The 16,193-nt window shown below is 51.9% G+C and overlaps 1 protein-coding gene across 1 annotated transcript; it reads left to right on the top strand.

The window, feature by feature from the left end:
* The first annotated feature begins 2,493 nt into the window (after positions 1–2,493).
* On the top strand, positions 2,494–14,082 carry LOC105518563. The gene is made up of 7 exons (XM_011951595.1): positions 2,494–2,769; positions 3,196–3,432; positions 4,772–4,854; positions 6,343–6,521; positions 8,474–8,611; positions 10,083–10,199; positions 13,828–14,082. The coding sequence occupies exons 2-7, from the start codon at positions 3,329–3,331 to the stop codon at positions 14,029–14,031; spliced, it is 825 nt and encodes a 274-aa protein (XP_011806985.1). The 5' UTR covers positions 2,494–2,769; positions 3,196–3,328; the 3' UTR covers positions 14,032–14,082.
* Positions 14,083–16,193: the final 2,111 nt, after the last annotated feature.

Here is a 16,193-nt window from a genome sequence, read left to right as displayed (position 1 = left end):
AGTGAAGGTCCCATACCCAGAGGTGCTAATGGAGTTTTCCCAAGAACAGCCTCCCGCTGTAGGATCCCCTATTAATCAGCTTCAAGGTCCTAACAACTCAACCTCCCAGATGGTTCTGGATCTTGACTTTCTGGGTTAATATCGGAACTATTTTCTAACAGTGAGATTTTGGGCAAGTTACTTAGCCTCTCTGGGCCTCTGTTTTGCCTTCCGTGAAATAATAGCTTTGACCTCAGTGTGTCATGAAGATGAACGAACCCCTGCATGGAAGTGCTTAGACCTGTGCCACACAAACATGAGTCACTCCCGCTGCCACGCTGCGGCCTCACCCCCACTCGGAGCCAGACAGCATGCTCAGAAATGCTCTGAACATTTCTGAGTGGGCAGAGATGATGATGAAGCTGCCTCCTCCTTAAGCAGGCTGCTTTCTGAACCAGCTCTGGCTCTGACCCTGTGACTCTTTCCAGAATTTGTTGGAAGCCAGCACTTGTTGAAAGTTCCCAGGCATCTTGGTGGCAGAAACTGAAGACTTGGGGGTGATGGGGCTGTACCAGTTATAGGGCTGCAAGGGAAACAAGGCCCCCACAGAGTGGTACCCTCAACCTCTCCAGAGCTGGGGATGCAGCCCAGTTGTCCCTGAGCCTCCTCAGCCTGTTATCCCTGAGCCTCCACGGAGGAGCACCTGTGGGTTCTGTTGCTTAGCTGTCCTGATTCCCTGGGAACAGCGCCAGGGTTTGCACTGGGAAACTTCCGGGCCCCATTGCAGGCTCTTAGGATATGACTGTCAGTCAAGCCAAGGGGTGGGCACATGGCCCAGGCTCAGCCAATTGGGCACCCTCTCTTGATTCTTGAGAATGGAGAAGATGATGAAAAGGGGTTGGGAAGGATTCATTCTGGGGGCGCCTCCCTGAGTTCCTGCTGCGTGGATCTCCAGGGCTGCCCTGGGCCCCTCTCCTCTCTGGATTTGCAGCTGGATTTTCAGCGTTTCTTCTGATTCTGTGCCTCCCTACAGCCTCCCATGCATCCCTCCTTGCCCAGAGTAACCCGGGCAGTCTCTGCTGCTGGCTGATACCCTTTGGCTCCTGCCATCACCTTGACCAGCCACGGTCCAAACCACTCCCACCCTGATGGCCCCCTTCTGCTTTGAAGGCTCTGCCTATGGTTCGCACAGGCTGTGTCTCCGAACCTTTGTCCCTGCCATTCCTTCTGCCAGAATGCCCTTCCCACCTTCTCCTCCCATTCTTATCCTCGTGAAACACCTCGGACACTGCCGATTCTGGGGGACTCTCCCACTCCTCCTCGAACTGGGCCGACTCCTTCTCTGGGCAACCCCAGCCCCTGAGCTCCTCTCCCTCTGCATCCATGCTGCCCACACCTGCATCCACCTCCCTTCTGAGTCTGAACCCAAGGCCAGAGCCAGGACCCTTCACCTTCATTCTCAGTCGGTGCTCAGCACATAAGTGAGGGGCTCCAGGACCATGGGGAGGTAGCCCCGGGCACCTGTCAGGGACTCCTGAGCTGGCAGGGGCTGATCTCACTGCCTGCTGGTGAGGGGTCATGAGAGGGATGAGTCCAAATCCCTGCCCCTGTCCCCAGCCCAGCCCCGACCCTGCACCCTGCCCCCAGCCCCCAGCCTAGCCCCAACACTGGCCCCAGTCCCAGCCTTTGATCCAGATCTTGCCCCAGCCTTGCCCTACTCCAACCACAGACCTGAAACCCCAGCCCTTGCTCTGCCCCCGAATGGACCCTGGCCCCTCTCTCATTCCTGGCCCCTTCTCCAGCTCAGGCCCTGCCCTGGCTCCTACCTCCTTCACCCTCTCTGGGGACCTTTCCCACCCACAGCGTTCCTCCCGAGTGGAGCCCACACTGAGCTGTGACTTCCCAGGAGTCATCTGAGGTGACCCAGCTCTGAGCCAATGGAAGCCTTTGAGGGGGAAGGCCAGGCCAGCCAGCATGGTGGTGAGTGTGGTGGGGGTGGGATGTCAGGGTGGGCATGAGGCCCAGCCCTCCCCACCCCACCGTCCCTGGTGGCACAGGTCCAGTAGCTCCAACAGGAGGTTCAGGGCCAAGCCATAGGCAGGGGCAGTTCCCAGACGTGGGTCCTTCAGCTTGCTCCCACCGCCTGCACAGAGCCAGCCCTGGTCCTGAGCCATGGGTGGGGCTGAGCCTTGAGGGGCTGATGGGGAAATGCCTGAGCTGCAACCACCAAACTCAGGTGGGATGGGGTCGAGGGAGAGTCCCAGGACAGGCCAATGGGAATTGGGCAGCCTGGATAGAAAGGACAAAAATAGCCCAAGTTTCCCATGGGGTTGCCAATGCCCTTCCTCCCCATCTTCCTGGGAACGGGACTGGGAGGTGGGGGTGGGAGGTTTTAGGACCATGGAGAATCTGGCCCTCCACAGGTGGATCCTGCAATGGACACATCATGAGGACAGAAGCCAGCATTGTGATGTCACAGCCTGGCTGTGGCTTTGTGCTCCTGGAGCTGTAGGTGAGTCAGCTAGGCCCCTTCCTCCTACAGTGCCTGTCTACCTGTGTTTGATGCTTGGGGCTAGAAAGGCTGACCTTGTAGCCCCTCACTTTCTCTCCTCAACGCACTGGGCTGGTTTAGCAGTTGACCAATGAAGGTCATGCTTGCGTACCAGCCTTGGGCGAGTGGCCCAGGAACTATTTGCAAGGCTGTGCTGAAGCTACTTGTAACTAGACCATCTTCCCAGCTTGACCATGAGCTTGTTTGAAGCATCTCTGCTTAGTCTCCACTGTAGTTCTGTAAGCACTGTACAAGCTAAGAGCATGTAATGTTGGTTAAGTGAATAAAGGCATGGATGGGGGTGGGTGGGCAGAGATGATAATGAAGCTGCCTCGTCCCTAAGCAGGCTGTTTTCTGAACCAGCTCCAGCTTTGACCCTATGACTCCTTCCAGAATTTGTTGGAAGCCAGCACTTATTGAAAGTTCCCAGGCATCTTGGTAGCCAGGAACTGAAGACATGGGGGTGATGGGGCTGTACCAGTTATAGGGCTGCAAGGGAAACAAGGCCCCTACAGAATGGCACCCTCAACCTCTCCAGAGCTGGGGATGAAGCCCAAAGACCTTGGACTTGGGATTTAATGAGCCCTGGGTCCTCATCCAGTCCTGCCAGATGACCTTGAACTGGTCACAGCCCCTCTCTGAACCTCTGTCTCCTTTTCTGTGAGGTGGGGATGCTAACCCTGGCTTCTGAGGATCCAAAGAAGAAGCTGCAGTTGTGACTGTTCCTTTTTGGTCTGTCTTCATCCTGCCTGGCTCACGTGGCTCCTGTCCTCCTGCGTAGCTTGCGGCAGTGGGGTGATGGCAGCCATGGACACAGGCCAGAGAGCTGGCCCAAGCAATCCTGGTGACAAGGAAGAGGACCTTCAAGGGCTGTGGCAGGAACTCTACCAGCTCCAGGCTAAGTACGCATTGTACCAGCCCTGCCCCAGCCCCAGCCCCAATGCCTCCCTGGTGGGCTAAGTGGCTAGACTGAGCAAACATGCCCCTCAGGAGGCCAGGACAGGGGGTGGATGAAGAGGGCAGTGTGGTCTGGAAGCAAATGGGCGGGGCAGGGCTGGGTGACAGCTGTGATGGGAGAAAGAAGAGGTGTGGCTATTGCCCTCTGGCTTCAGATCTTGGGCCAGTCCTGGGCCCTCAGCTGGCTGAGCCTCTACATCAGGAAGGAGGACTGTGGGTGACCATCCGTCTGCACCTGTCCACTCGGCCCCTCTAAGGCCAGTCTACAAGGTTGCCACCTTGACTCTTAGTGGGAACCCTGGGTCCTTACCCCATGAGGATGGGAGGCTGGGGAGATGAAATTTCAGACTGCACACAAAAACCTGAATTAGATGCAAAAGGACGTGTCTCTGCAAACTTTTATGAAGGGCCAACCATTCCAACAGATTTTGAGGGCTTCCTGATTCCAATAAGGTTTAGCACCATCATGGCTCACAGGGCCCCACGTGATATCTGTGGGAAGGATGATATTGTTCTGCACTTTTCAGAACCATATGGATGAGAGAGGGGGGCCCAGAGAGGCAGAGTGGCTTGCCCTGGGCCACTCAGAGACCCCCAGCACAGCCCCTGTTGCATAGCCAGAGAATGGGCTGGGAGCTCAGCCAGCTGGCCAGGCCACGCTCTGCTCTGGTCTCTGCCCTTGACAGCTGACCTTGGCTGGGTCCAGAACAGGTGACCTGTTGGAGACTTGCTTAGGGATTCCCCGAAGAGTCAAGTATGGCCAGGCAGTAGCACGTGGCCCTCTCCCCTCCGGGGATTGGTGGGGAACCCACCTCTGATGGAACGCTCCCAATGCACTTGGTGCCCCACGCATGACCCTGGTCAGCAGCTCACATCACCCCTGCTGTAGATGGGCTACCCAGGCACAAAGAGGTGAAGCACTTGGCCCCCCATCACCAGCTAGTAGGTGCTGGCCTGTCTCCCGAGATGGGAGGCACCTGCACAGCCTCCAGAGGAGGCATTGTAGACTCTGGCCAGAAAGACTTGGCCTTCAAGTCTAGGCACCTTCTTCGCTGCCTAGGAGATGCTGCTATGGGCATTTATTTGACCTGCTTGTGGCTCAGTTTGCTCAGCAGTGAAATGAAGGTGGAGAGACTCCTGAGTCTATGGCCAACTGATAAAGTGGTATGTGGCCGGCCCAGTGCAGGTCCAAGCAGAAGATCACAGAGGGTGGCCCAGGTTTGTTCACAGGGGATCCTATGACCTGGGAGCCTCCAGGCCATGTTCTTGCATCTGGCTCAACAGGCAGAAGAAGCTCAAGAGAGAAGTCGAGAAGCACAAGCTTTTTGAAGACTATCTGATTAAGGTCCTTGAGAAAATCCCCGAGGGTATGTACTCAGCCTCCTCGGAAAGCCCTTTCTCTCCGCTGCCGCCTCCTGGCTGCAGGACTGCCACACAGTGTGTGGCCTCATGGAGCTATGAGCTGCTCATCTACAGAATGGGAACCCACAAAGGCCAACCCCACAGTGGTGGGGAAGGGCGCAGGCAGCTGAGTCTGACTGCTTGGTCCCAACCCTGGCTTCACTGTCGCTAACAGTGTGGCCTCTGGCAAGTTCTCAAGGCCTTGACTTTCTTATCTGTACAATGGGAAGAGCAATAGTTATGTGGACTAGATGAAGTCATCCTTTATAAGCATAGTACAGGGCCCCGCATTTAGCTAGTACCTGGTAAACATTGGCCATTATTATTATTATTTTGTTTGTCTTTGGATTTGTGTTTTTGTTTTGCTATTATTAACTAAGAGTATAAGGACATCTGAGATGAGGTTTTGTGTGTTGCTTTATGAGTACTGGAAACTCATTAGAAAAGGGAAGGGGAGTCACACATATTTACTGTCATCATTATTATTTCAACACCATCAATAATACATAATTATTACCATTTATTAAATATGTGCCCTGTGCTAAGCTTTTTAGTAAATCGTTTTATACCCCTCCTATGAGCTTTGCAGTACTGTGTTACTCAGGCCCAGAGAGGGTAATGAACTTGCCCAGGGTCGCCCAGTCAGGAAGTGGTGGCGCTGGGCTCAGACTCTGGTCCATCTGACTTAATAGCCACTGTACTAAGTGCTAGAATGAGAGGAGTTATGGAAACTCCAAAACCTCTGCCTTGGAGGTCAGGGAAGGCTTCATGGAGGAGGTGACCTTTCATGGGGCTCAAATGGGTGTAGCAAGGGAGAATGACCCTGCAGGCAGAGGGAGGGACACAAACGTAGGCAGGAGTCACAGGGCTGCCAGGTGGGTTTGGGGGTGGTGAGCTCCTGGCTGCTGGGAGATGTGGCTGGGAGGCTGGGGATATATACTGAGCAGTGAGCCAAGGAGGAGTCAGGGGTGCAGGTCAAGCAGGGGGCTTGCGGCAGACCCAGCACCCAGTGCTGCTCGTGGTTTGGGACCTTCCTAATCCAGCAGTTCCGGCTGTTCAACCCATCCAAAATGCATAACCATCAGGACTTGGTACTTGCTCACCCAGGACAGGAACAATTCCTATCCCCTTCTCAGGCCCCAAGCAGCAACGTCTCCTTGAGGGCAGTCTCCGGCCTCGCTCGGTAGTCTCGATCCAGAATCCCTGTCTCAGTCTCTGGCTGAAATTTCCAAGGTTGAGGCTTCCTTTGAAGTGGAGGGGGCGGGGAGTGGGGGTGCGCGCATGGATGGCAAGCCTGGAGAGCTGCGGGACCATCCTACTGTCTTGGGGTCAGCTTGGCATGGACTGTCCTGCACCTCTCAACTTTGTGGCCCCAGACGGAATTCCTGGCCACCTTGTTGGCATGACCCATTGCAGGGGCACCCACCCATCCCGCCATGGCGCTGTCTCCATAGGCTGCACGGGATGGGAGGAGCCGGAGGAGGCGCTGGTGGAGGCCATGGTGAAGCACTACGGGAAGCTCTTCACAGCCAGCCAGGACATGCAGAAGCGCCTCGAGGCATTCTCCCAGATGAGCCAGGCCGTCCACCGGAGCCTGGAGTCTCTAGAGGAGGGTCACAGGGCTCTCATGGCGGTAACAGCTGCCTGAAGTCTGTTCCATTCCCGGTGGCCCAGGGAGCTGGGGGCGTGGGGGCCCTTTTCCTGCGCACCTGGAGGGTGCCGCGGTGTAACGCTGGAGGGCCCTGGGTGGGGCTGTTCCTCCTGAGCCGCCTTCTGTATCCGCTTCCTCTCCCCTCTGCTGCCTGAGGCTCAGCTCGTGCGTAAAAGTTGTTCTGCGTGGTCAAAAAGCCATGTGTCCTGGATGCAGAGGGACTGGGTCTCAGCTCCCAATTCAGCCACCCACTAGCTGTATGACTAGTTTGTACCCTCTCTGAGCCTTAGTTTCTGCGTCTGTCAAATGGGGGCAACACATTCTAGCTGCTAGGGTCCTTGCGAGGCACCAAATACAAACTGCCTCAAAGTCAGTGCCAGAGACATCATTTCCCTCCTCTTCCTTTGTGGTTATCTCATAATAATTAGGACTTCCGCTGGGAGGGATGGGCACTCCAGGTGGAAGAGCCTGCCCTAACAAAGGCGTGGCATCATGAAGATTCATGCAGCCACGGGGACCGGGGACTTCGGGATCCCAGAGGAATGATGACGGGCTGATTGGTTCACTGGAAAGGGCTGCTGCGTGGTGTTTGGAGAGAGCATCTGCCCCCTAGTGGCAGCGCTGCAAGCCGGCACCACTCTGTACCATTTGGAGAATGTGATTCATTGATGGGCTGGGCATTGCGTGAAGCACTTTACGTGCTTTATCTCACTTAAATCTCACGCCAGCACCTCTAGGTAGGTGCTGCTATTCCAAAGGCTGGGACTAGAGATAAGGCAAGTCCAGCCATGCTATTCTTCCCATTTTCGGAGAAAAGTAAGCCTCAGAGAAGTGGGGCCACAAGGGTATGTCCTGCGTCTCTTTCTTTTTCTTTCCTTCCTTCCTTCCTTTCCCTTCTTCCTTCCTTCCTTCCTTCCTTCCTTCCTTCCTTCCTTCCTTCCTTCCTTCCTTCCTTCTTTTTTTTTCTCTCTCTTTCTTTCTCTCTTTCTCTCTCCCTTCCTTTCCTTCTTTCTTTCTTTTTTTTGGGAGACAGGGTCTCACTCTGTCGCCCAGGCTGGAGTGCAGTGGCGTGATTTCAGTTCACTGCAGCCTCCGCCTCCCAGCCTCAAGCGATTCTCCTGCCTCTGCCTCCTGCGTAGCTGGGATTACAGGCGTGTGCCACCACACTCAGCCTGTTCTGTATCTTTCAAATTCCTATCCCACAGGGCCTGGCTGGGGGGATGTGTTAGTTCCTTCTCATGCTGCTAATAAAGAAATATCTGAGACTGGGTAATTTATAAGAAAAAGAGGGCCAGGCATGGCTCACGCCTGTAATCTCGGCACTTTGGGAGGCCGAGGCAGGCAGATCACTTGAGGTCAGGAGTTCAAGACCAGCCTGGCCAACATGGTGAAACCCCATCTCTACTAAAAATACAAAACTTAGCCAGGCATGGTGGTGTGTGCCTATAACCCCAGCTAATTGGGAGGTTGAAGCAGGAGAATCACTTGAACCCAGGAGGTGGAGGTCGCAGTGAGCCGAGATTGTACCACTGCACTCCAGCCTGGGCAAAAAGAGTGAGACTCTGTCTCAAAAAAAAAAAAAAAATAAAAAAAAAACTTATAAAGAAAAAGAGGTTTAATGGATTCACACTTTCACATGGCTGGGGCGGCCTGACAATCACGGTGAAAGTTGAAGAAGGAGCAAAGGCATGTCCTACCTGGTGGCAGGCAAGATTACTTGTGTAGGGGAACTCCCCTTTATAAAATCATCAGGAACTGGGGCTCGGGTAAACTCTATCAGCCTCGACATGGCCTTTTCTGCATCTCTGGTGCCTTGAATGGCCCCAGCCACCCAGAAGTGTTCCTTCCTCCTATCCTGTCATTGCACATACTACCCTGGGGACTCAGACCAGGGCACATGGTTGTACCAAGATGACTCATTCCCTCTGCCTCAGAGCCTCAAGACCCGGCTGTATCAGCTGCAGAAGAAGTGTCACCGCAAGCAGGAGCAGTGGTGGCAGCTGGAGCACAGCATCACTTACCAGAAGGACATTGACTTCGACGCAAACACACACACCAGCAGCAGCTATAATGTGAGTCCAGTCTTTCAGCCTGGGGGTGGGGCTAAGGGTGGGAAGGGGGAAGCTGATGCCTCCATCATCACTCCCAACACACACAGACACATACACACACAGACACACACACACAGAGCCAGACACAGAGACACACAGACACATAGACACAGCCAGACACATAGACACACAGACACAACCAGACATATAGACAGACAAACACGCACAGCCAGACACATACACACAAATGCACAGAGACAGACACAGCCAGACACACACAGACATACAGAAACACAGACACAGTCAGACACACACGCAGACACACACAAACACATGTACAGACACACAGACACAGAGATATACATACAGACATACACACAGACATACCCGCACCACTTACTTCTCCTTGGTGACAGTTTACTTTCGAAGGACCTCTCTTAGAGGGGTCAAATGTTACTTTACAGATGGGAAAACTGAGGCCACAGATATTTCAGGACTGAGCTCTGCCAAGAACCGGAGCTGGGATTCACCGGGCCAGTCCCAGGGCTTCGTGTTGTGCTGAGCACTTAGTCCTTGTGTAATGTTTGCGGTTAATAATAAAATAATGGCATTTAAGTGAGTGGTTATTATGCACTGTCTTCAGCAACGCTGGTGTCTCTCTGATCATTCCAGGCAGTGCTTAGCACAGTCTGACCTGGAGTAGGTGTTCTTGAATATTGGTAAATTTTACCCACACTCATTTTACAAATGAGAAAAATGAGGCTCAGAAAGAACAAGTCATGGCCAAAGTCCATGGCCGTGAATTCCAGGGATTCCAGAATTCAGCTCTTGCACTGCCCCTTGCTGGCCTTGGGGATGTGGTCTGCTCACCGCTGGACCCCGGTTCCTCACCATACATGGAGGCAACAGTCTGTGTTCTTCTGGCCTCAGGGACTGCGGAAGGACACTTGGGACGGTGGCTTGGGCACAGGGCTGCACTGGGCACACCTTCTCTGCACAGGATGAGGTCATGGAGTGACTGTGAGACCTGCTCAGGTCCAGACTGATTGGGCCTCGGGGGTTCTGAGTTTGAAGACAAGGCTTCCGAGGCAAGGGGATTAGGGAGGGAGCTGGGGGGGTCACAGTCTACAGAGCCCCTTTGAGGTCTTTGTCTCTAAGCTGCTGCAGCAGACCAGGATCCTGGAGGTCTGAAGTCCAGGACCCCACTCCATGCCCCTTCCCAGTCCTCAGATTCTAACGAGGTGTGGACCCTGATGCCTCCAGCCAGGAAACCCTTCTGAAAGGAGTTAGTCCAACCTCCCTCTTTGCAGGGGAGGATGCTCAGGCTCTGAGGTGGGGAGGAACTCAACCAATCCCTGCAGGAGAGGAATACAGACCATGATGAGAAGGACACTCCCAGCGTCCACGACACTTTGCTGGCTGGAGTGAGCTGGGGCGGGGCAGGGGATGCTGGGAGAGAGCCTGAGCCGCCTCCTCCTTCTCTTTCCTGCAGGATCAGCTGCTCAGCTACATGCAAATGACCATCACCAACATGGCCCGGCAGTGCTGCCCCTCTGCCCACAGCATGCCCAAAAGCATGGATCTCTTCTCCAAGCTCAATCTGATTAAGGTAAAGATAGACAGATGGCCGCGGGGCTCCTGACTGCCCCAGGCAAGCCTCCAACTTGAGCTAGTCCTGCTCCTTAGCTCAGGCTGCATTTGTGTTTAGCCCCCCATCAGCTCTTCTTTCCATAGCTACATGGGTGCCTGGTGCAGTAAGGTCCTAAGGTCTCTGTTAGTCTCCCAACAAACTTGAGCACCCGCTAGGTGAAGTGTCAGTGTAGAGGGTGCATAGAGGAACTTCCCATCTGGTCTTTATATGTAGCTCCACTCTGACACATCACACACACACACACACACACACACACACACACATACATAGTATCAACATCCACATGTGCTTTCTGCATACCAACACACATGAGACACACACAGACACACCTGCAAACAAGCACACAGACATCAACTTGCACGCACAAAGATGAAAACAGGTATGATCACACTCTTACACATATGAGTATGCTGGCAGCGGGCATTTCAGTGACTGAGGAAGCCTCTTAGGGGTCCTCATCTTAAACTTCACACTGTAAGTCCATTGGGCTTCTCTCCTCATCGCCCCCATCAGTCAGGATACTGTTACTGCAGTAACAGAAAACGTGATCTGATTGGCTTTGATTGACAACAGAGCCTGTCTTTTTAAAATAATAACTTTATTGAGATATAATTCACATACCATAAAATGTATCCCTTACAATTATGCCCTTTGGTGTTTTCAGTATAGTCAAAATTGCATAGACATTACCCCTGTCTAATTCCAGAACATTTCATCACTCCCAAAAAGATACACTGCATCTGGCTGCTTTCATTTAGCATAATGTTTTCAAGGTTCATCCATGCCCTAGCACGAATCAATGCTTTATTTTTATGGCTGAATATTCCATGGTATGGGCCTATTTGTATGGATAGAACTTTTGTTTATCCATTCATCAGTTGATGGACATCTGGGTTGTTTACATTCCTTAGGTATTATGAATATTGCTGCTGTGAACATGTGTGTACAAATTTTTATGCAGAGATGTTTTCACTTCTCTTTGGCACATACCTAGGAGTGCAATTTCTGGGTCATCTGTTAACTCTATGTTTAACATTTGAAGAACTGCCAAACTCTTTTCCAAAATGGCTGCACCATTTACCATCCCCATGATCGATGTACGATGGTTCCAATTTCTCCACATCCTGGCTAACATTTGCTATTGTCAACCTTTTCTAATTTAGCCCTCCTAATGGGTGTGAAGTGGCATCTCATTGTGGTTTTGATTTGCACTTCTCTGATGATTAATGATGTTGAGTATCTTTTCATGTGCTTATTGGCCATGTGTATCTCTCCTTTGGAGAAATATCTATTTAAATTCTTTGCCCATTAAAAAATTTGATTTTTTTTTTTTTTTTTTTTTTTTTTGAGACAGAGTCTCACTCTGTTGCCCAGGCTGAAGTGCAGTGGAGCATCTTGGCTCACTGCAATCTCTGCCTCCCAGGTTCAAGCGATTCTCCTGCCTCAGCCTCCGGAGTAGCTAGGACTACAGGCATGCACCACCACACCCAGCTACGTTTTATATTTTTATTAGAGATGGGGTTTCACCATGTTGGCCAAACTGGTCGCGAACTCCTGACCTCAAGTGATCCACCTGCCTCGGCCTCCCAAAGTACTGAGATTACAGGCATGAGCCACTGTGCCCGGCCTATTTGTCTTTTTTTAGTTGAGTTGTAAGAATTCTTTTTGCATTCTGGATACAGTTCTCTTATCAAATAAGTGATTGCAAATATTTCCTACCTTGCATGTTATCTTTTTACTATCTTGATGGTGTCCTTTGAAGCACAGAAGTTTTGAATTTTGATGGAATCCAATTTGTTTGTTTTTTTGTTTGTTTGTTTGTTTGAGACAGGGTCTCAGTCTGTCACCCAGCCTGGAGTGCAGTGGTGCCATCTTGGCTCACTGCAGCCTCCGCCTCCTGAGTTCAAGTGATTCTCCTGATTCAGCCTCCCCAGTAGCTGGGACTACAGGCATGCACCGCCACCCCACCTGGCTAATTTTTGTATTTTTTGGTAGAGAATACATCTGGCCATGTTGGCCAGGCTGGTCTTGAACTCCTGACCTCAAGCGATCCACCCACCTCGGCCTCCCAAAGTGCTAAGATTAGAGGTGTGAGCCACCGCATCCAGCCAAGAATCCAATAGTTTTACTCTGGGTATGTGTATGTACTTGTCCTTTAGGTGTCATATCTAAAAAGCCATTGCCTAATCCAGGGTTATGAAGATTTACACTTGTTTCTTGTGAGAAGTTTATAGTTTTTGCTCTACTGTTTAGATCTGTGATTCATTTTCAGTTAATTTTTTAATATAATGTAAGGTAGGGGTCCAATTTCATTATTCTGCATGAGGATAGTCAGTTGTCCTGACACCATTTGTTTAAAAAGTTCCATTTTTCCCCTTTGAATTTTCCCAGTACCCTTGTCAAAAATCAGTTGACTGTAATATGAAAGTTTATTTCTGGATTCTCAATTCTATTCCATTCATCTCTATGACTGTTTTTATGCCAGCACCATACTGTCTTGATTACTGTGGCTTTGTAGTAAATTTTAAAATTGAGAAGAGTGAGTCTTCCCACTTTGTTCTTTTCTGAGGTCATTTGGCTCCTCTACCAGGGCACATCTTGTGTCATGAGTGGAAATTTGGCGCCTGGGTGGGTTTCAGGCATGGTGTGATCCTAGGCTCAGTGGCATCATCAAAGACCCATCCTTTCCATACTCTCCTGTCTGCCACCTTTGGCATTGACTTCATCCTAAGTCAGAACATGCTTACCTCATTTGAGGCAGGTTCAGTGCAGATGTCCAAACACAGGATACTTAGCTCCCCGGGAGCACTGAGGGGCAGGTCTCTTCCCTAGTGTCCAGTGCAACAGTCAGCAGTGAACAAACCTGTGGCTCAGTTAAGAAGGTCTCCAGGAACCTCACAGGCAGTATTGAGGCCGCTGTATGGCACAACTCAGTGGGCCCCCTTCAGTTGAAGTCTGTGTAATTGGCATCCCTAGTTATATAGAGCTTGTAACTTATTCATGTCTCAAAGAAATGAGATTTCTGAGTAAGGACACATTTGTCTAAATAGTCACAGTGTATTAATTTCATCTTCTTCCCAAGAAAAAGGAAGAAATTATGTGGTGATGTCACTGGGTCCCAAGCAACAATCAGTTTGGGCCTCTGGATTGACATCTGTCAGTCACTCAGCCAACATGAATTGAGCCACCTGAATATGCTCAGCATTCTGCTAGGCAACAGGAGATGGAGGCTCATCTGGTCCTTAAGAAATGAATGCCCTTCAGAGAGGGAGGCTGGGGGCAGTCAGGGTGGGCTTCTTGGAGGAGCAGTGAGAAAAGGCAGGCAACCACCTTCAGGAAATTACACCAGGATCTGGACTCCTAGTCATCCAGCTCTGTCACTCCTGGCTGTGCCACATCAGACAAGTCACTTAACTTCTCTGAGCCTCTGTTTGCTCATTTGCCCAGTGGCATTGATACCATGACTTTTGCAGGGCCCTTGTGAGAGTTAAAGAAGTAGGTCAGCCTTTGACGATGCTTTGGTCCCTAGGAAGTAGCGTCCAGAGGCCAAAACACTGTCAGGTGAGAGATTTATTTTCCCTCCCAGGAGTTCATGTTGGACAAAATGGAGACTGTAAGATTGATCGCACTGCTCACGGAACGCAGAGTGTGCTGGTCTTGGAACAGCCTCAGGGACCAGGGGCTCAGAAGACACCCCAAACCCTCCAGGAAATATCCAAGGAGCTGGGTTTCCACACCCAGGACCCCCTTTCCCAGCCCCCATGCTTCAGAGTGCTCCAGCCTGTACTGACCGGCCTACGCCTTGCAGGCCCCGTAGCATCACGACCTCTCCTTACCTGCCTGCCTCCTTTTCTCACCACCAACACCTCCAAGCCAGTGGGAGAGAGTCTGGGGGCATTGAGGGGGTGGGCAGGGTCCTGGGCTCAGCTGGGGTTGGGGGTGCTTGTCCCCATCCTGGGAGATTGGCAGGGATCCAGGTAAGTCCTGCGTGGGATCGGGGAGAGAGAGGCAGGTTCCTGAGTTGGGGGCAGCAGCCAGGCTGGAAGACCCTGGGCTGAAGACTCCCCACCTGGGATCTGGGTTGCGTCTTCCACTTTCATGGTGGGTTCCTGAGACTGAGGAGCTTTGGACGAACGCCTGGCTATTGGGAATGTCCCAGTCACAGGACACTGTAAACAGCCACCAGGGCCGTGGGATGCATGGGGTTCACCTTGCCCACAACAGTCTGCAGAGCTAATGGGGGCGCTGAATGTGTAGGGGCATCTCATCACTGGCTGCCAGAAGTTGAGTACCAGGTTGGTACCTTCTGCCCATCCTGCAGGTGTCTGAGCTTCCTGGAATGGATGGTACTCTCAGGGAGACCTTGGCAAGGCAAGGCGCCTCTCTGGGCTGGTTTTTCTACCTGTAAAATTGGGAGAGAGTGCCGGACACGGTGGCTCACACCTGGAATCCCAAGCACCTTGGGAGGCAGAGGCAGGAGGATCACTTGAGCCCAGGAGTTCAAGACCAGCTTGGGCAACATAGGGAGATCCTGTCTATAAAAAATAAAACAATTAGCCAGGCATGGTGGCACATACCTGTGGTTCCAGCTACTTAGGAGGCTGAGGTGGAAGGATCACTTGAGCCTGGGAGGTCAAGGCTGCAGTGAACCATGATTGTGCCACTGCATTCCAGTGTGGGTGACACAGTGAGACTCTGTCTTTAAAAAAAAGGGGCGGTGGTGAGGAAGTCTAAGCCCCCCACTCCAGTCTGACATTCTAAGTCAAGTTTGGAAGAGCCAGGTCTGCACAGAAGGCACTTGCTTGCTTTCATTGTGCCACTGGGGTAAAATTCTAGCAACCACCAGTCCCAAAAATAATTCAGCTCTAGAGGTCAGCTGCTGTTAATTTATCTAGGTAAAGGCAGAAAGTTAAGAGCAGCTGCTGAACTGTAAACAGTGGTGAGTCAGCACATGGACTTTCAAAAGGGAGTTTTAGAAAAGAAAAGATGCTGACTGTCAGCCGAGAACCCCGAGAGCCCGCTTGACTCCAGGTGCTGCCAGGAGAGGGTAGGGGATGAGTCAGGCTTGGCCAGGGAGTTGAACAGGAAAGATACACAGAAGAAGGAAGGCTGATTGTGGCCAGGTTTTTAAGAGTGGTGTGGTTATATTTTGGGGTGTTTTCTGTTTGTTTTCTGTTGTTGTTGTTTTTGAGACTGAGTCTTGCTCTGTAACCCAGGGTAGAATGTAGTGGCACAATCTCTGCTTACTGCAACCTCCACCTCCCGGGTTCAAGTGATTCTCCTGCCTCAGCCTCCCAATTTGGGATTACAGGCGTGTGCCACCATGCCTGGCTAATTTTTATATTTTTAGTAGAGATGGGGTTTCACCATGTTGGACAGGCTGGTCTCGAACTCCTGACCTCAGGTGATCCACCCGCCTTGGCCTCCCAAAGTGCTGGGATTACAGGTGTGAGCCACTGTACCCGGAGAGTAGTGTATTTTAAAAGGAGAACCAGGAGGGAGCCGCTGTTTCGAGTTTCTTATCTCATAGACCTTCAGAGGAAAGAGGGCACCTCAGGTAGGGCTTGAGTGGGATTTCAGAAGGAAGAGGCTGCACTACAGAAGAGCGATAGAAATGCTGGAGTAGGGACTTGCAGTTCGGCTGGAGCAGGTGGAACCCCCCGAGCAGTCTGAGAAGGTGGGCTGGGGGACCACGTGGGGCCCCAAACACCAGGCCATGAGGTTTAGATTCCATCAGGGGTGGTGCACGGCGAGCCTCACACACTCATGCCTCTCTGTTCTCTGTCTTTCCCACTTTTTCCGAAGCAAGCTAAAGTATTCCATTAATCTTCCCCAGTGCAGAGGATTAAGCAGGTGGTTCTTAGGTTTGAACACATGTCAGGAGGGCCTGTATCAGTGCAGAGTGTGGGCCCACCTCCAGAGCTTCCAGGTCCTAGAAGCTGCAGTTTTAAC

This window comes from Colobus angolensis, unplaced genomic scaffold, assembly GCF_000951035.1.
Source record: "Colobus angolensis palliatus isolate OR3802 unplaced genomic scaffold, Cang.pa_1.0 Scaffold32, whole genome shotgun sequence".
NCBI classification, from domain to species: Eukaryota; Metazoa; Chordata; class Mammalia; order Primates; family Cercopithecidae; genus Colobus; species Colobus angolensis.
This window is presented reverse-complemented; position numbering and strand designations above follow the sequence as displayed.

What these genes read in the sequence shown, in the direction of transcription:
- LOC105518563 (XM_011951595.1), top strand. Translation starts at nt 3,329, where the DNA reads ATGGCAGCCATGGACACAGGCCAGAGAGCTGGCCCAAGCAATCCTGGT. An exon ending in GTCACAGGGCTCTCATGGCG is followed by an intron (nt 6,522 to 8,473) that starts GTAACAGCTGCC and finishes CCTCTGCCTCAG; the next exon opens with AGCCTCAAGACCCGGCTGTA. An exon ending in CCAAGCTCAATCTGATTAAG is followed by an intron (nt 10,200 to 13,827) that starts GTAAAGATAGAC and finishes TTTCCCTCCCAG; the next exon opens with GAGTTCATGTTGGACAAAAT.